The sequence below is a fragment of the Scardinius erythrophthalmus genome (genome assembly GCF_964197995.2).
Source record: "Scardinius erythrophthalmus genome assembly, chromosome: 5".
In the NCBI taxonomy this organism is placed as follows: Eukaryota; Metazoa; Chordata; class Actinopteri; order Cypriniformes; family Leuciscidae; genus Scardinius; species Scardinius erythrophthalmus.
In genome coordinates this window covers 25,635,139-25,656,058 of record NC_138225.1, presented here as the reverse complement: position 1 = coordinate 25,656,058, position 20,920 = coordinate 25,635,139, and the positions used below count along the sequence as shown (strand labels likewise).

The 20,920-nt window shown below is 40.0% G+C and overlaps 1 protein-coding gene across 4 annotated transcripts; it reads right to left on the bottom strand.

The window, feature by feature from the left end:
* Window positions 1-1,015: 1,015 nt before the first annotated feature.
* Window positions 1,016-16,013, bottom strand: slc8a2a (solute carrier family 8 member 2a; the record flags this gene model as incomplete). Of its 4 annotated transcripts, none has more annotated exons than XM_081364952.1 (12): window positions 1,016-2,108; window positions 2,896-3,165; window positions 3,300-3,399; window positions 3,904-3,969; window positions 4,083-4,195; window positions 4,847-4,956; window positions 11,278-11,627; window positions 12,162-12,605; window positions 13,774-14,028; window positions 14,273-14,500; window positions 15,020-15,157; window positions 15,714-16,013. In XM_081364952.1, 12 exons carry the CDS (start codon window positions 16,011-16,013, stop codon window positions 1,732-1,734), a joined length of 2,751 nt encoding a protein of 916 aa, XP_081221078.1. In that variant the 3' UTR covers window positions 1,016-1,731. The 4 variants fall into 4 exon arrangements, with proteins under 4 accessions (XP_081221078.1, XP_081221081.1, XP_081221080.1 ...); XM_081364955.1 differs by having other exon boundaries at window positions 3,931-3,969; window positions 15,714-15,842; XM_081364954.1 differs by having other exon boundaries at window positions 3,931-3,969; window positions 4,853-4,956; window positions 15,714-15,841.
* Between the last annotated feature and the right edge of the window lie 4,907 nt (window positions 16,014-20,920).

Sequence of the window (20,920 nt, the reverse complement as noted above, 5' to 3'; positions counted from 1 at the left end):
TACATATTTTTTCCGAAATAAGGTCCCATGAGCCGGAAGCGGAGGGGCGGGACTTAGGCTCTCTATTGGATAAAGCCAGGTTAAAAATATTTTTTCATTGTGTTAACATATTAGATGGGGAAAAAATTACAAAGGGATTTATGGATATCTACTTTTGTTATCCTGTAAATCAGAATACTGTCAATAGCCTTAAAAAAATTATTTTCGCCATGTTTTTTGGAATAAAATGTTATATAAATCAGGCTAGGAATAATATATTTACAAATCCCTCTGTAAATGTCTTCATAATATAACTAGGTACAAGTCTGGAAAGTTTGGTGTATATTGGTGCTACTGAAGTGGAGATTTCGGACTTGGAGTACGAGAGAAAAGTCATTTTGAGAAAACGGGCTTTAAAGATTTTTCATCAGCCAATGAGATTTCGCATTCAGCCTTTTTACTTTCACGATTGGTTGCTGATAAAAAGGAAATGACCATATTTGGATCTGACAGGATTACACAAGAGAGAGAGCTTCCTAACGGTGCTTCTGATGACAGGCTGACGGCAAAGATCGCGGAGAAGCATGTTGATTTAGAACGCGAACTTTTGTTGAATTTATGAGAAATCTACAGACGCAAACAGACAAAGTGTAATAAAATAAAGACCTAAATGTGTATTTCGGACTTTTTTTCAACACAAGTCTGAAAGAAGACATGTTATTGAAGACAAATATCCAAAAATCTCATAATTGACCAGTAAAAAAAAAACGATGTTTTTGCCTGCCGTGTCTTGCCTTAAATTAACATTCATAATTCTAACATGTCATTTGTCTCATTGTTGTGATATATCGCCTCTCTGTCTGTATGGATTATATAAGCAACCAAAGCAAGATTCGGCAAAGGAATAAATTATTATTAATTAGGCCTAGTGTAATCTGTTTATGTTTAATGAATAAAAATAACAGTAATTCCACTTTTCATTTCTGAAAGCAGCATATTCCAGTTAGAATACAGAACACAATAAAACAACCGTTTCAATTTATTAAGGATTTTACTTAAATTTAAATACTGAAAATATACATTTGAGTGAATTCATGAAGAGACATATGACATAGACTCGTAAGAGATTGTAAATATATGAATGTGAATTCTGATTATTGTCACATACATTATTTCCTTGACCAACTTTGCAAGGTACCTCCCATAATGTATAACATCCTAATGTGAAACTAGCAAAAGTTGTTCAGTTTCACTTGTTAAAGGGTTTTTTTTTGTGTGTGTGTGTGTGTGTGTGTGTGTGATCATTTCTATGGAGAGTCATATGTGGCTTCTCTCTCAGAGAGAGGCCTAGCATCTCTTCACAGGTGCATCAATTACTGTAATGAGTCAGCATATAAATCACATAAAAGTGCTACATCTTGCAGTGTTAAACTCCTCCATGTCTTCGAGGGTCTGGTGGTGTCAAAAGTTCATAATACCTCTAATGTGCTTTGGAGCCAAAGCCGAACAACAGTTAGAGATGCCCCTGATAGCTGTGCAGTCATATATTGCTCTCTCTCACTCACTCTCTTATTTTAGGTATGTGTGTTTATACAGAAAGTGCAAACCTATACCTACTTCATGTACATATTACCATGGAATAGACAGTACTTCGTACATTTCTCTCACAATTTTCACAAAACTCATTTAATCTGAATGCCATTAGTGTTAGTGTGTATGTGTGTTTATTGAGTCTGTATGTCTTCTCTGTCCTCAGAAGCCGGTGATGTGACAGTAGGCCTCTAGGCTGGAGAATGTGATGTAGAGAAGCCACAAACCGATGAACAACGCTGAAGTCAGAACCTTTAGCGTTTTGGGCCCACCTAGCTCTCCGCCCACCGATTTCCGTCGCCGTAACATCAGCACACCAATGTTAATGAAGGCGAAGATGGTGAAGAGTGTAACAGAGAACGCAAGCGAGCCAGGGTCTACATAAAACACCTGACCTTTGACCTCCCAGTAAATGGCTGAAATGGACCAAGCCACGCCAATCCCAAGAAAAACATTAACTGCGTTGCTACCGGTTACATTTCCAACTGAAGCATCTGCGTACTGATCCTGTTGAGCAGCGACCTTGCTTGCAAATGTATCTAAAAAAGGAAAGAAGGGAAGTGAGAAATACCTGGTTGGTAAAATGATTTTGCAACAAAAGACAGTTGTCAGTCCCTTTTTTTTCTTCTTTCTTTATAAAGGGACCATGTACAATTTTTAACATAAATGTTTCCATTTCATGCATTGTACCGGATTTAGCCAATGGCTAATTTTCATCCGTATTGGAGTCCTTTAATATGGATACGTTCACACACAGTTTCGTTATTTACGGGACTGACAACTTCTAAGAAAACTTATGCTGTATGAACGGAACTGGATTGGACAACTAGTTGTCCGTCATGTCATACTGTGTGAGAGAGCCGCTCTGCACTGCACAAATGCTTGTCTACCGTGTGTTGCGGGTTTTGGTGTGTGGTTTTACTTTCAGTATCTTGCAGCGACGGAGATATGAGCTGTGTGTAATCTGAAGGCTCAGTTTTGTATTCTATGAGTGACTCTCCACCCAGATATAAAAGCTGCAGTCAGTTGATGAAGATTTGACGGATAACCTTGTGGCTCGATTGGACTTGTCGTCTCAAAAGTGATAAAACTTTTCAGTTTAATGGAAGTTGCCATAATGTCAGTGTCACTATGGTTAATGGTAAGAGAATACAGGCTTGACTCCCGTTGCACGTTCATACAGACAGTATTTGAGACGCTACTGAAAGTTGCTGTGTGAACGGGACATTTCGAGACTCAAACCTGTAAGTAAAAGCGGTTGTCAATCCCAAAAACTGGCAGTGTGAACGTAGCCTTTGTTTCACACAGTCTAACATACATATTTACCTGGTATGGAGGTTCCTAAGGCGACGAACACTACAGCAGTGACAGTGTCACGGAGGCCCACTGTGCATCCGAAATGAGATGCCAAATCTCCGATGACAGCAGTTAGCATCCCAATGACCAGAATGCACACAATGAAGCAGGTCCATCCGTTCCCGTACTCTGTGGGTGGAACAAACGCAAACAGAATCTTCCAGAACACTGTAACCGCGTGCATGAAATAATCACAGCGCGAAGGCTGCTGAGGCTCCCCTCCTTCCTCATCACCTTCTCCTGAGAAAAAGAAAAAAGGTAGGAATAAAAATGTTTAATCATCACCTGAAAGAATCTCTCGTGAGTTTTTGTGCACACAGACACAGCATAATTCATTTCATTTATATACAAACACACAAATGATTTGATTTTACCTGCACTGACTGTTACAGCCTCAATGAACTGTTCCCTCCAGGAGTGTGTGCCAATTACTTCGGCAAGATTGGTATCCTTCAAAAGGCGGTCTACTGTATTCTAGACACATATGCACACCATAGTAGAGCTTAGTGATTGAGAAATATATCCGTTAAACAGCAATCAATCAGACTTCATCAGTTGCTCTGTATAAGCCATTACACTTTTTTTTTTTTATTCCTGTTTGTAATATTGACTGTATTCCTGATTCATTTGCACAAAAGGACTGTTCTTGTGTAACGGAGGCCAGCAACTGATGCCAGAGGCTGTGGTCTTCAGCGCCCTTGTTAGTGCATCCCTCTTCAGGCCAGCGAAGTGAAGTTTACCAGCACAGCTTTTAATAGCTGGCCTCCTTTACACTTGCTCAGCCAAATGAACATTTTGTTTCATTGAAAAATCATATAGGTTGTGTATAAAGATTTAGTTTTAAAGCTTTCAATTAGCAAACATACAGATTAAAACAGAAAGAGTTGAGATGAGATCACAATCTTCATGCATTTAGGTAGGATTAATTCAATCAGAGAGTGTTTAAAGGTTGAAGTTAAGGGCAATCCCAACACACACTTCACACTGAGGCAAGTGGTCTACTACCGCATCTAAAACTCCATTAGGGGCCATTCCCTGTCGGACCTATATGAGAGGGAAGGAATCACAGCTTATACAGTTTCTTCCTGCATGTGACAGACTAAATTGGGCACTGAGTTTCATGTGTTTGTTAATGCATGCATGCATATGATGTATACCTTGAAAGTCATGCTCTCCTCTATAATGACCTCTAGCCTGCTGTGTTTTCCCAGAATGGGCTTCCCCTTCTCTGCTATACGCCTGGCATCCTCCACTTCTGGACCAGGAGTGGCTGGGGAAAATGAGCAGGAGAGCAAAGGATAAATGCTAAGATGTGAGGTGTAACAATTCTTTATGTGTAGACATACAAAATTGCATATACACTGCATAATATATGTAGAAAGAGTTTAAAAAAAATCATCTTACCCTGATTCAACAGCAAATCTACTTGCAGCATGCGAGTAGAGAATGAATGAATGAATCATTGACTGAGTGATTGATCATTTAAATTATTGATTGATTGATTCATTGTTTGAATCAATCAATAAATCAATCAATCTACACTACCGTTCTACACTAGTTTTTTTATGTTTTTCAAAGTAGTCTCTTATCCTCACTAAGGCTGCATTTATTGATTAAAAATACAGTAAAAACATTTTTATTTGCACACATCGGCTCATATTACGTACACACACACACAAGCGTGAGGCTGAAGTGTGTGCGTAGGTGAGTTGGATCTAGTTACTATGAGTGACGCATATCTAGTTTGTCCCCCTGTAGTGCTGTTGTTATTGATCTGAAACTGGACACTGGTCATAGAAATGTGTGTGTCTGAGAGGCGAGTAAGAGGCTATTGAGGCTATTAGCAAGCATTCATAGAAATCAATGAGAAAATATGAAAATACTATAACATATGTGATGATTAACAAGAATAGGTACACACACAGACCTGAGATGCCTCTCTTGAGCCAATTAGGTTCTTCAAGTACAATGTAGAAATTTTCTCGCTTCTCATATTCCTGCATGTTAATGATGCGCACCTGTAGTGTCTTACTGTGGATACACGCACACAAAGAGCAAAGGTCAAATAATCATTTCCTCTCGGTTTTACCTCTGAAATATTAAAGGAGACCTCAGCATTTAAATCACATCAGAGTTGGGCCTACATGAATACTTTAACACACAGTGCATAAATAATTAACCCACACACAGATGAACTGAGACTAGCTTTCGGTTGTGTACATGCTCTCCTCTCCACAAACCACTGCTTTATTGAGAGTTTAAGATTTATCTAATTTGTTTTAACAATAAAAGGTACATTCATTCAGTGTGTGTATGCGGTATGATTTTGGTCTTTGCCATGTACTCGCTGAAGCTTCACTTTACAGACAGCAGAGATTTCAACCTCATCAGATTTCACATACACATGTATGAAGTAATAAAATCCTGTCAAAAGTGGATTCTAACCGCCAGAAAAAAATGTGAATGTGAATTTGAACCACATTGTTCATCAAAAAATCATAAATGCTCTACTTTAAGCATATAACATAATATAATGTTATAATATAATATTTATAATATAATTATTTATATTATAATGTTATAAAAAGAATATTTAATGATACTATCGCTAGATGTACTGAAGATCTATATGAGATCTAGATATGGAGATCAATGGATATGCTGTATGGAATCCTTGTGTCAACCTTAAACCTTCTAGCCCAGGATAAGTTGGTTAAAAATAATTTTTTACAAAAAAAAAAGACATTTGCTGCTCAGAATCCAGTATTAGCATAACAGATTCAGTCTGGAAGCCCACACAGGACACTAGAGAACATCTCAGAAGTGAACACATTCTTTCAGGCATTATAGACTAAACAGCATACATGTTAGTACTGGGGAGAAAGAGACCTCTAGTGTCTCAAATGAGAAGTGAGGGCATAGTGACAAATAATAGAGGTTGTTTGTATGCCGATGGCGATGTAATACGAGGTTTAATACCAGTGCATTAGCTACAAAACTACAGCTAAACTAGTGTTTCAGAATTTCAACTTAAGTCTTTAATAATGCTTATTGTGCATTTTGAAAAATGGTAATTAAATCATAGATAGTAAATGGATATGATAAATAAATTGACATACACTACTGTTCAAAAGTATGATTTTTAAAATAAATTAAATATTTGTATTCAGCAAAGATACATTAAATTGATCAAAAAGTGACAGTAAATACTTTTACATTGTAAAAAAAAAAAATCTATTTCAAACAAATGCTGTTCTTTTGAACTTCATCAAAGAATCCTGAAAAACACATTTCACAGTTTCCACAAAATTAAGCACAACTATTTTCAACATCGATGATAATAACAATAAGAAATGTTTCTTGCACACCAAATCAGTAATGTAGAAATAGCTGCTGAAAAATGAGCTTAAATATAGTAAAATAGAAAACTGTCATTTCACAATATTACTGTTTAACTGAATTTTTGATCAAAATAAATGCAGTCTTGGTAAGCATAAGAAACTTCTTTTAAAAAACAATTTAAAAAATCTTACAAACCTTAAACTTTTGAACGGTAGTGTATGTTAATTTATTATACCTTTATAATGCATTATAACTGCATAGCATATATTAGTAAAGTATATTAATGGGCTGTTATGGTCCACAATTGCTCATAAATAGAGATTTTTAAGTGCTACTGCCAGACTGCTTATTGAGATACTTACCAAAATACTTTACCATCAACAGAGCCGGATTAGTACCCCCAGGGGCCCCTGGGCACTGAAGCTCATGGGCCCCCCTACCCTACCTGACAACCACACTCTCCAAAGGAACACACACACACACACACACACACACACACACACACACACACACACACACACACACACACACACACACACACACACAAATACTAAGGCCCACCAGGTGTGGGATTTGACATGCCACCACTGTTGGTCAAAAGCTGAATGACAAGTTCACAAGACAATGATACAATTTTTTTTTCTGAAAAGTAGGGCTGCACGATTTGGGGAAAATGTCATATTGCAATTATTGAGGTCAATATTGCAATTGCGATATAATAAACAAATGGTTTCATGAGTCAACTTGCTTGGTTCCCAAGTAAAATGCACACACAGATTAGTGATAATGCTGAAATGTGTATTTCCTGACTCAAACTAGCAACAACAACTAAATGCACTGTGTTTTCAAATTAAAATAATATTTTTTACAAAATTAAATATTGACATCTTTGCAAACTTTGTCTCAAAAATACAATAGTAAAAAATAAATGTCATAATTACCAGTGCCCTTACTGTCTAACAGGTAGGCCTAGGACATATACCGATATTGAATAAAGTTATCAAACAGTAAATTAAATAAATAATAATAATAAACTAATAAATTAAATATAGACTATATATCCTTATTAAAAAAACCCTCCTTGAACTGCCACCTTACCGTGGTGGAGGGGTTTGAGTACCCGAATGACCCAAGGAGCTATGTTGTCTGGGGCTATATGCCCCTGGTAGGGTCTCCCAAGGCAAACAGGTCCTAGGCGACGGGTCAGACTAAGAGCGGTTCAAAACCCCTTATGATGCCAAAGAAAAAGAGGACCGTGACGTCGCCCGGTATGGCGCAGCCGGGGCCCCACCCTGGAGCCAGGCCCGGGGTTGGGGCTCGTATGCGAGCGCCTGGTGGTCGGGCCTCCCCCCATGGGGTCCGGCCGGGCTCAGCCCGAAGGAGCGACGTGGGGCCACCCTCCCGTGGACCCACCACCTGCAGGAGGGACCGCAAGGGGCCGGTGCTAAGTGGATCGGGCGGCAGTCGAAGGCGGGGGCCTAGACAACCCGATCCCTGGATGCGGAATCTAGCTCTAGGGACATGGAATGTCACCTCTCTGGCAGGGAAGGAGCCTGAGGTTGTGCGTGAGGTTCAGAGATTCCGACTAGAGATAGTTGGGATCACCTCTACGCACGGCTTGGGCTCTGGAACCACACTCCTCGAGAGAGGATGGACTCTTCACCACTCTGGAGTTGCCCATGGTGAGAGGCGGCGGGCTGGTGTGGGTTTGCTTATAGCCCCCCAGCTCAGCCGCCATGTGTTGGAGTTTACCCCGGTGAACGAGAGGGTCGCTTCCCTGCGCCTTCGGGTCGGGGATAGGTAAGGTCTCCGGTGCCTGTCGAGGCGGCAATCCCCGAACCTGGTGGTGGACACCGGAAGTAAGGGATGCCGTCAAGCTGAAGAAGGAGTCCTATCGGGCCTGGCTGGCTTGTGGGACTCCTGAGGCAGCTGATGGGTACCGACGGCTGTTGACCTCGACTGGGGATATCACCGGACGGTGGAAGGAATACTTCGAGGATCTCCTCAATCCCGCCGTCACGTCTTCCATTGAGGAAGCAGAGGCTGAGGGCTCGGAGGCGGACTCGTCCATCACCCAAGCTGAAGTCACCGAGGTAGTCAAGAAACTCCTCGGTGGCAAGGCACCGGGGGTGGATGAGATCCGCCCTGAGTACCGCAAGTCTCTGGATGTTGTGGGGCTGTCTTGGCTGACACGCCTCTGCAACATCGCGTGGCGGTCGGGGACAGTACCTTTGGACTGGCAGACCGGGGTGGTGGTCCTTCTTTTCAAGAAGGGGGATTGGAGGGTGTGCTCCAACTATAGGGGGATCACACTTCTCAGCCTCCCTGGGAAAGTCTACGCCAGTGTACTGGAGAGGAGAATCCGGCCGATAGTAGAACCTCGGATTCAGGAGGAACAGTGTGGTTTTCGTCCCGGTCGTGGAACACTGGATCAGCTCTATACCCTCTACAGCAGTGGTTCCCAAAGTGGGGGTTGCGACCCCCCGGGGGGTCGCGAGATGATTTCTATAAAAAAAAAAAGTGGAAAAAATATATAGGCCCCATATATTTTTGTTGCAATTAATTTAACCCTTTCGCACGTACGATCACACCGGGTAGATTTTATGTTTGGCGAGTAAATCTCAAAAGGCTATCCGCCACACTGGCGGTGCCGGGTGAATGTTCATACCAAAATATGAAATTTTCAGCGCGCACGCGCTCTTCTGCCTCTGACGAGCAGAGAGAGAGCGCGCGCGAGAGAGAGAGCGAGAGAGCCCCGGCCGCACGCGCGCACTCACTATTCAGAGCGGCTCAAGCTTCCCCGTACTTTTTGACAAGCGTCCTTGACAGGACAGCCAGAACTTCTTTGCAGCTCAAGTCGGCGGCGGTGTGTGCGTACAGTTAACGCTCTATCTGTTGACAGCGCTGAGGAAAAAGCTCCCGCCACTGGAAGAGGTGGTCGCCGACCATTTGTGTCCTGCTGGCAGTTGGAGAGCAAAGGCTGCGCACCCATCTAAGCCGTGCAGAACGTCTTCACGGGTCGCGGGGCAGCAGCGCATTTATCATGGGGGTCGCGGGCTAAAAAGTTTGGGAACCCCTGCTCTACAGGGTGCTGGAGGGTTCATGGGAGTTTGCCCAACCAATCCACATGTGCTTTGTGGATTTGGAGAAGGCATTCGACTGTGTCCCTCGCGGCGGCCTGTGGAGGGTGCTCCGGGAGTATGGGGTCCGGGGCCCTTTGTTAACGGCTATCCGGTCCCTGTACGACCGGAGCAGGAGCTTGGTTCGTATTGCCAGCAGTAAGTCAGACTTGTTCACGGTGCGTGTTGGACTCCGGCAGGGCTGCCCTTTGTCACCGGTTCTGTTCATAATTTTTATGGACAGAATTTCTAGGCGCAGCCAGGGGCCGGAGGGAGTCGGGTTTGGGGACCACACGATTTCATCTCTGCTCTTTGCGGATGATGTGGTCGTGTTGGCCTCATCAAACCAGGACCTCCAGCATGCACTGGGACGGTTTGCAGCCGAGTGTGAAGCGGCCGGGATGAGAATCAGCACCTCCAAATCCGAGGCCATGGTCCTCAGTCAGAAAAGGGTGGCTTGCCCGCTTCAGGTTGGTGGAGAGTTCCTGCCTCAAGTGGAGGAGTTCAAGTATCTTGGGGTCTTGTTCACGAGTGAGGGAAGGATGGAACTCGAGATTGACAGACGGATCGGTGCAGCTTCTGCAGTAATGCGGTCGCTGTACCGGTCTGTCGTGGTGAAGAAGGAGCTGAGCCGCAAGGCGAAGCTCTCGATTTACCGGTCAATCTACGTTCCTACTCTCACCTATGGTCATGAGCTTTGGGTCGTGACCGAAAGGACAAGATCCCGGATACAAGCGGCCGAAATGAGCTTTCTCCGCAGGGTGGCTGGGCGCTCCCTTAGAGATAGGGTGAGAAGCTCGGTCACTCGGGAGGAGCTCAGAGTAGAGCCGCTGCTCCTCCACATCGAGAGGGGTCAGTTGAGGTGGCTCGGGCATCTTTTCCGGATGCCTCCTGGACGCCTTCCTGGGAAGGCGTTCCGGGCATGTCCCACCGGGAGGAGACCCCGGGGAAGACCTAGGACACGCTGGAGAGACTATGTCTCCCGGCTGGCCTGGGAACGCCTCGGTGTCCCCCCAGAAGAGCTGGAGGAAGTGTCGAGGGAGAGGGAAGTCTGGGCATCCCTGCTTAGACTGCTGCCCCCGCGACCCGGCCCCGGATAAGCGGTAGAAGATGGATGGATGGATGGATCCTTATTAAAGTTAAAAAACGTTCTTTAGTCAAGAGCAGTGAGTAATTTTCTCTGTTCTTTTTGTTCTTTGATTAACTTTAATGACAGAAAGCTTTATTGGCTGCTGTCTCTTTAAGACCAGCCGCTGCTGACAGAGACGCTGATCTCACACGCGACTCGTTCTCTCACAACTCTTCACGTTCATCATAAGACTGCTCTTATGTTATGAAGATACTCGACAAAAAACTTACATTTTGGCATAATTGTGTGTGTTATTGTAAGTTCAAGCACGAAAGAGAACTGTATTCTGGCGTGCTGTCTGTGCACACAATACTGGCGCGTCTTTCTCTGTGTGTGTGTGTGTGTGTGTCACAGTCACACTTTTGTCTTGTCACACATGAATTGTTTAAAAGCATTTGCATGAATAAGAGTGGGATTATATAATGTAATATACACTTTTTTTATTCTGATTGGATAATTATCAAGATCGAGGCCAAGCCAAGTGTTTTTATGTAGCACACAAAAAAAACTCTGATCACGGAGGGCCCCTCTCTGCGCAAGGGCCCCTGGGCACGTGCCCAGATTGCCCGTATAGTAGATCCGGCCCTGACCATCAATATAACACATGCATTAAACCACACTGCAATTACCTAATTTCAAACTTTCAAACTTTGTGTGAATGTGTCAGGGTTTTGTGTGCATGTGAGAAGTAAATACTCAATGGTGTAGGTAAAGTTAAAATAACAAGGTATTTGAATTTAAAACCTTAGTGTGGACATTTACCTAGTCTGCTCATTGGCAAACTCCAGCTCTCCTTGTGTGTGCTCATAGTCAACACCCTGTCGAGCAGAACCGTCCTCTGTGTGATACGGAATTGTTACGGTCCCACGCATACCTGATGTCCGGTTCACAGGCACCTCCACCACACCTGAACATTCACCCACGCAGAGCTCCTGCTGACCAAAGGCGAAGACTCCCGCATGGTCATCATCCAGAATGGTTACTGTGGTTACGGGGGGTTCAACCAGTCGGGCACTGTCGGTGTTGGTCCCACCCTCTCCCTCTCGCAGGTTTGAGAGACGCACAAAGAAGTGTTCGTCTTCTTCAAACACATCATCATCAATAATGCCCACCTATAAAAAGCACACATGCATCTTAAAACAACTCTCATATTCAACTGGAATACATACACTACTGTTCAATAGTTTTGGGTCAGTACGAATTTTTAAATGTTTTTGAAAAAAATAAATACTGTAAAAACATATTTTAAAATAGTAATATATTCCAGTCTTCAGTGTCTCATGATCCTTCAGGAATCATTCTGATTTGACAATATGCTGCTGAGCAAACATTTCCTATTATTATCATTATTAAAAAAACAGTTGTTCTGCTTAATATTTTTGTGGAAAATGTGATATATTTGTTTCAGGATTCTTTTCTGAATAGAAAGTTCAAAAGAACAGCATTTATTTGAAAATATTTGACAATTATACATGTCATTACTTTTATTTAACAAAGACACACAAAATTACAGATGAAAAAAAATCTTTTGTGTTTTCACTTGCTATTTTAATCATTCACATCATTCAACTGATTTTTTTTATTGAATCACTTACAAATCAATTATTCTTTTTTTGTTCATGGATCAGACACCACCACTTTCTCACCTTTATTTCCTTGCGTGTCTCTCCGGGCTGAAATACGATCGTTCCCTCACAATACTCATAATCTGCCCCAGAACTGGCTGACCCATTCTCTGTCCTGTAATCGACGTGGAAGGTTCTGGTGCCAGTTCCCCCCTGTAAACAGACCCATAGACTCACGTTCCCACAGTTCTCACTGCAATGATACTGTGCCTGCTCAAAAGCTATCTGAGAACAGGTGGCCAGGTCACTCTCAGATGAATCTCCAGTGACTCTCTTTGCCTGTTCGGCTGCGGCATGTTTCTTCAGTACGTTCCCAGCACCAATCATCATGCGTGTTGCCTGTACGCGGTAAAAGGCCCGGCTCTTATGCTGTTTCTGCATGGTGGCATAGTTGGCCATCTCAATCAGCTGATCCAGGTCTTTGTCCGGATGCTTCTCTCTCAGTTCCTTCAGCATACGGATCACCTACAACCACAGACAGTCTCAATTACATCCAATAATCTTTCACTTCAATGATCAACATCTTTATATGTAATGGATGATATTTAGTCGATCAAAATCGTAAAAAGCTCTGGTAGGGCAATCAGTGGCCAGTTGCATAAACTGCTTAGACTAGTCTCAAAAGTTAGTCATCTAATTTCATACCTTTTTAAAGTCAGTTACCTAAAAAGGTATACTGGTATAATTTGACTTGTAAAAGTAAGACTGTTTACCCTTTAGTTAACTGCTAGTTGGTCAAATTAGTTTTTAAGACCGTCAGTGGCTATTTTTATGCAACTGGCCCCAGGTCTTGTATCACCCTGTTTATTTTGAGATAATGACCGAATGACTGTGCATTATCCCACTATATGGCTACTTAGCAAATTAGTAAATAAATGGACATGAAATATTCATTCGAGTTTAAAATATGTGTGATAATCACATATTTTATTATTGTTAAAAAATTTGAGATCAGTGAGAATTATTTTTATGATTCTCTTATGCTCACCGAGGCTGCATGTTTTTAAATACAAAAATACAGAAAAACAGCAATATTGTGAAATATTATTTCATTTTAAAAGAACTGTTTTCTAATTGACTATATTTATTTCTGTGATGGCAAAGCTGAATTTTCAGCATCATTACTAGTCTTCAGTGTCACACGATCCTTCAGAAATCATTTTAATATGCTGATTTGCTGCTCAATAAGCATTTCAATGTTGTTCTTGTTCAATATTTTTGTGGAAACTGTTTTTCAGGATTCATTGATACATAGAAAGTTAAAAAAGAGGCAAATATTTGAAAAAAAGCTAATATTTAAAAATAAAATAAAATATTTTATTTGAAATGGAAATATTTTGTAGCATTATAAATGTTTTAACTATTATGTATATTTTTTTTATTTGCCAATTTAGTGAGTTCAATTTAATGTGTCCTTGCTGACAGTATTTCTTTCTTTCGGAAAAAAATAATCTTACAGGCCAACGTTTTGAACAAAAGTATATGTGAGGAAGAGGAAACTGCAAAGTTCTATGAGAAATATAAAATTGTCAAAATGTAGGAGATTGGTTGCAGGAGAGAATGGTCAAATATACACATTTGCAATCAATATACAAAGATATTTGACCATAGAATCTGTTTTGTTTTGTCTCACCTCCTCTCTCTCCTGTTCGGGTTCTTTGGTTTTCTCCATATTGATGCTGGTGGTGCTGTTTTGATATTTGTCTGCCATGATGGCATCAATGCCTCTGGGTGCTAGCTCACCCTCCATCTCCACAATGATCCCATGACGTTTATCAGCACGGTATCGTTTGTGCAAATACTTGTAAAAGAGCAGGCGCCGGTCAGCGATCCATGCCATTAAGACACACACAGGGAAGAAGAACAGAGTGACCAGAGCCTCCCAGACCTCTCTCACACACACACACACACACACACACACACACACACACACACACACACACACACACACACACACACACACACACACACACCACACACACACACACACACACACACACACACACACACACACACACACACACACACACACACACAAATAAAGTTGAAAAAATTAGCCACAAAATTGACATCCACATATAAATATTAACATCCACATTATGCAAACATGTTCTGCTTATGAACACACACACCTGTACAACGCCAGGGCTTATGACTGCCAGGATGAGGTAGAGCCAGATGTAGGCAAAGATGCTCCAGCTTGCAGTAATGAAGAAGACTCTGAGGTGTTTAATCTTCCTCACCTCTCCATCAGGTATAACCCACACACACACTCCGATTATCACGAACATGTTAAATGCGGCACTGCCCACTATAGTGCCAGGACCCAGTTCTCCTGACTCAAAACCATGTCCACACACCTGTTACACACATACAAAGCAGAGAACAATACTACCAATACTAATACTTTACTTTCCAAAGCAATTAGTAATGCACAATTTAGGGTTTTTTCAAGACTATATTTTTTTCTATCAGTGACAGTTGAACGTCACTGGCCGAAGTAGGTTAGTATGATTTCTACTACCCCACAGGTTGCTTCATTTCTTCAGGTTTTAGGAGAGACGGAATTCTCGTACAAATTAGTCATTTCTGGAGAATGATTTCTTAATTTTCCAGAACAATTTCTAGAGAAGTAAAAATGAGCCAGGTCTGACAATTGAAATATTTAACTGACCGTCACTGTGTTAAACCACACTGAGTTAAATGATATGTCTTTACATGGATGAATAGCGGCTGAAGTCATCACTCTAAACTGATGAGGTGTGTGTGTCAGTCGTTTAATAATTAACCTGAAAAAAAAAAAAACCTAGGCCTTCACTTTTCTTGTGACAAACCACTGAGCAATGCGAGTTGCTGGTTTGTTTTGAAGTTGTGCGTACCTCTATTACAGACAGCAGGATCTCAGGGGCTGATGAACCCAAAGCCATGAGTGTGAGGTTGGAGACAGTTTCATTCCAGATTCTTACTGTCATTACTGTTTTCTCTCCATTAGCACCTGTCACAGTCACCTCCTTCACCTAGGGAGAAGAGACGCATTGAGTTCATAGAAACAACATCATATGGGTGGGCTGAACGACCAAAATCTTATTTCACGCTAGTCATTTTTAAAACAATAAAAGTATATCACAATGTAGTAAATAGTTTATATTTTAATAACCATGTAGTATTGCCTATTTTTGGACAGTCAATTGAGTTTACTTTATAAATAAAGGCACTTCATCTCATTTGACTATTTTTTCTTTCTGTTTTGAAGTAGACTGACACAAACTACAACAGTAAGGACTTCAACCATGTATTAAATCACCTAGTTTTTCCTCTTCTTGAAAGCAGTTCTGCTCACTAATGTCTTTGCCAATATATCTACCGTGGAATAAAAGAATATCAAATTCTCTGCTGGATTTGTGTGGACACACACCGTCATACCGTACCATCATATTGTCATACTGGCCAGCATAAGAGACTTATTTTAAAAACATACAAAAATAGATATAGATCTTAGATCTTATATCTATATATATTCTTATCTTTCTCTCTCGTTATATATATATAAAATACTTTTTTTTTTTTTCACACCTGTGAAGTGATGGTCTCGATGGCAGACATGAAACGATCAGCAATGATAGACACACCCAGGAACATGTAGAGAAGACATGAAAAGTAGATCACTGCTCTCATTGACTGCATTGCCAGTGAAGGGTTTTGTGGCAGCCACACAGGGAGTAGAATCCCTGGATGACATTTGACTTTATCAGAACAGGATCCTTTGGGGCCATCTGCACTACTGTTGCTGTTCCCAAGAGCACTGCCACCCAAACACACCTGTGGAGAGAGGAGGAGAAGGAGGAGAAGATGGAGGAGTAGAGGAGGAGCCATGACCACATATGGCGAACAGAAAGGTTTTCTTGAGGTTGGGAGATTGAAAGGGAGAGAAAAAGAGAGTGGGGATTATTCATACAAAGCATGATCAATCAATCATGATACATTTTATTATATAATGCAACAATTTAAATAAGAATGTTTTTTTTTTACAAATGATTTACACAGAAATTCTGCTTGTGTTTTATGAATGAGGCCCAATCTCTATATGTGGATGCAGTACATCCTTGTGAAGAACAGTAAATGTGTGTGAGGCCATTTCAGTCCTAATCTAAACCACGGGACTTATCAACGGTTCATTAATCATGCCTGGCCCACACTGGACACAGGCAGTCCAACCTAAGGGATCCATGAGACTTAAGGTCCTTGCACACTGAGTCCGAAATTTTCGTATGCGTTTTTTCATATTCGTCATTCGGTGGCTCTGAATTGTCAAAATACCTCTCAAAAGGAAAATGAAAGTTTCGCAGGCAGTAAACGTGATTGACACAAGTGAGGTCGTATTTATTTTTTAACATGCAAAATTTTCGGACTCAGTATGCAAGGACCTTAATACTACAAGTGGATTGGCAGCAGTGGAACCATAAAAAATGAAAGAAAGTCATGAAAACAGCATGCTTTCAGTTTGAATAAGTATATGATTTATAAACTATTTACACTTTCTAAAGAAAATACCAATGGTTGTGAAGTAGCAAATGAAAAGTGTGTAAGGTAAAGAGTTACTACTAAGAAAAGTAACTATGGGCACACACTTGATTGTCTTTTAACCATGATTTTAAGTTCATTTTAAATCACAGTCTCTTAAAGACATAGGCAAACTGTTCCATGTGCGAGCTGCTCTCACAGAAAAAGCATGTCCAAAGGCAGTTCTCCTCATTTGTATTACACAATCACCTCTTGACACAGACCTGGTGTGTCTAACAGCAGTTGTTTTCTGCTTTATAAAAGCAGTAAGTGGGGAGCTAAGCCATGTAAAATTTTATAAACAAGACAAACAACTGTAAATTTGATAAGATTGTCCCAGGTCATTAAATTATGTTTTTTAAGCAGTAACAGTGGTGATAGGTATTTGGTTTCCTATCAAGCAACTTAGAAGCTTGATGGTAAAGTAGCTGCACAGGTTTAAGAGTTTTTATATTTAGAACTTTTTTAATTTGTTTTTTTAAATGTTAGAATGGAACCAATTATTATACCTAGATATTTAAAATCAGATACCGTTGACAGCTGTTCCCCTGCAATATAAATATTGGGTGTGGAATTATCTGTTGATCTCTTCATAAAAAACATACAAGTGGTTTTCTTTATATTTAAATGAAGACAGGAATTATTAAGCCATTACATGACATCGGCCATCACTGCTGTAAGCATTTTTAACTTACTATTTATGAAAGTGTCCTAAAAAATCCATAAAAATATGAAGCAGCACAACTGTTTTTAACATTATTAATAAGAAATGTTTCTTGAGCATCAAATCAGCATATCAGACTGAGATGACACTGAGGACTGGAGTAATGATGCTGAATATACTGCCATCACAGAAATAAAGGACATTTTTAAATGTCAAATACATGCAGCCTTGGGGAGCAGAAAATTCTTTAAAAAATCTTACCAACCCTACATTTTTGAACGGTTTATAATACAGATAAATATATAAACTGTAATAATATAATATATGTAATAATAAAAATACACTTAAAGTACTACACCATGGTACAACAGTACTCGTGCTTTCGAGAGAAACTCGTAACCTAGAGCACAAATGGAAACAAACTCATTTAGAGGTCTTTAGAATCGCATGGAAAGACAGCGTGTCCCGCTATAAAAAGGCTCTAAAAGCTGCCAGGGCCGAGCAGCATCTCCACAAAATAACCAAAACAAGGTTTTTATTTAGTACAGTAGCTAGTTTAACAAATAAATATGCGTCACCTGAACTGAAAATTCAAAGTTCAGTAGTAAGGACTTTATGAATTTCTTCACTGAGAAACCATCAGAAATGCAATAGTAAATGTACAACCTTTGACAGCATTTTATGATTTAGCCTCAATTATCGTCCCTCAAGAACAATTGCAGTGCTTTACAACTATAGGACAGGAAGAGCTAAATAAACTTATCACTGCATCTAAACCAACAACATGTTTATTAGATCCAATACACCACTAAATTACTGAAAGATTGTTACCTGTGGCAGAAGAATTGTTACCTCTTCTCAATATTCACTCGTCTTTATCTCTCCCAAGACCGTTCAAGCTGGCAACTACTAATCCTCTTATTAAGAAACAACAACTAGATCCAAATGAATTGGCAAATTACAGACCCATTTCAAATCTTCCAATTATGTCTAAAATACTAGAAAAAAGTTGTGTCCGCTCAATTGTGCTCCTTCCTGCAAAAAGGAAAAGAAAAGAAAAAAGAAAGAAAAAGATATCTATGAAAAATGTAGGCCCCGTGATAGCACAGAAACTTGCTTCTAACTTCTGACCAAGGCTGTATCTCAATACTAGTTTTGCTTGATCTTAGTGGTGCACTCGACACTATAGATCACTTTAGAATTCGATTACAAAATGACATCGTACCGTAACCATTTTGTTTATTTAAAAAGGAGATTATCCAAGTTAAAGGGGGGGGGGGGTGAAATGCTATTTCATGCATACTGAGTTTTTTACACTGTTAAAGAGTTGGATTCCCATGCTAAACATGGACAAAGTTTCAAAAATTAAATTGTACGTTTGAAGGAGTATTTCTGTGCCAAAAATTGTCCTTCCGGTTTGTCACAAGTTTCGGAAAGTTTTTTTCGAGTATGGGTCTGTGTGACGTCAGTTGGGGCGGAATTTCCTTATATGGGTCCTAAGGGCACTTCTCCCGGAATAGCGACCGCTCATTTTTTTTCCGGAAAGACTCGGTACAGCCTATCTTTCTTTTATAAATATAATAAAACTAAAGACTTTTTGGAGATATGAAGGATGCAATACTACTCTATAGGTACTCAAGATTAACAGGAGATTGAGTGAAAATGAGCATTTCACCCCCCCTTTAATGTAACCAAAAGGTGAAAAGAAATGCTAAAGTTATTAAATAACATTGTAAAAGTTATTAAAAAATATTCAAATAGAAAGAAGTTGATTTCAGTTATTATTGAATATTGATTTGACCAACGAGAGCTCTTCATCATCCTGCGAGTGTCGGCGTGCATGTATAACAACTGGAGAGAGAGCCGAGCATGACGGAGGAAAGAGGAAATTCTCTGAAAAGTGTACAGAAATAGTAGTTAAACGTGTTCAAGTTCATTTATTTTGTACCTTCCAGGATCTGAAAAAGCCAATTGACTATTGTTGAGTCACATTTTCTCAGCGTTATATAATCAATGGTAAAAATTTTGTTTATAAAACTGCATAGTAAAAGTCTGCGGCAGCGTCAATAATGGTTATTTAGTTGCAGTAAACAGTGTTTATTCCCTTTTTCATGTTGTATTTCGGATAATTTAAAAGAGGGTTATACATGTGGTCATAAAGAACCGAGGGGTTATTCCTTTTTCATTGCAGTTCACCGACGCCATTGTGCCTGTGTAAGAAATTAACTATTAATATAGAGGTAAATGACTACTATAATATATAATTTTTTGTAAAATGGTATTTGTATGTGTAATTGGTTTAATTTGGTAATTTTGATCTTTGATGTGAAATTATTTTAGGATCCACAAAATGAATGCCTGGTCTGCGATCAGGCCAATTTTTCTTCTTTGTGTTTATCTATTTTTTGGTTCTATGGATTGTGTTACTCCTGTGATCTGAAACTTCACATTTGATGGCGAGCCACCCAAATTCTACACTGGCACAGAGAAAAGAGGACAACAAATCATAAAGAAGAGGATAATTTTCTTTCTTTTATTTATCAGCCCTGCTTTATGGAAGTAAGACAATTCCAATTTAGAGAACTATTAAGCTCCCTTCCTGGAGGGAATTGACAAATACAGAAAAAGAGAAGAAATTGATCAGCATTTTACAGAACATTGAACTATCGATGGTGTATATGGTTACCCAATATGATTGATACTGAGGTTCTTACTCATTGTAACAGCTCCTTCATGTTTTTGGTCCTGCAGCATTTCATTTAGAAATCCCAACTTGTAATAATTGCTTTAATAAGATACTGTAATTGTTTCTGCCTAAATAAATACATGATATTAGCTAAGAACTGTACATTTTTGACATATGCGCAATACTTTGAGACAGTCACCTCTGATAACAGATTACTCTAAACTGTAATGTAGAAACATATGTATTATGAAAAGCGCTATACAAATAAATGTGAATTTAATTGAATGTGAATTTAAATAAATGGAGCCTTGGTGAGCATAAGAGACTTCTTTCACATTTTTAAAACATTTTACAGACCCCCACAATTTTGAAAAGCAGTTGTTCAAAAGATGTAAAAAGATGAGACCAATTACTATTTAGTATGCAAATATTCCAACAGCATCATCATTGTTGGTTATATTTTAGTGCAAGAGATTTTACTTTAATTTTAAGATAGAATAGGCCTACAACAAATTTCAATAGAGTGCTGCCATGCACCAAAAGCTCTGACATAACACATCCATTTATAGATTTGTAATCTTAATTTCTCTCCTTCTCCTTCTTATTTTCCTCTGATTGTTTCTCTGACCGTCACCTGTGTGGTAGAGATTGAGAGTGACGTGCTGGATTGAACCGTGTGTTCATATTTCACTTTCTAATCTGCGCTATGGTTACCTGGACATCAGCTTTGCTGTGTTACTCTACACCACTGTCCAAAAATAACCTGCCCATCACACATGGCCCTACAACTACTCATATGTACATGTGTATGAAAGTGTCTTGTATGTTATTGTAGATGTTGGGTAACAGTGTGTGTTTGTTTGTGTGTAT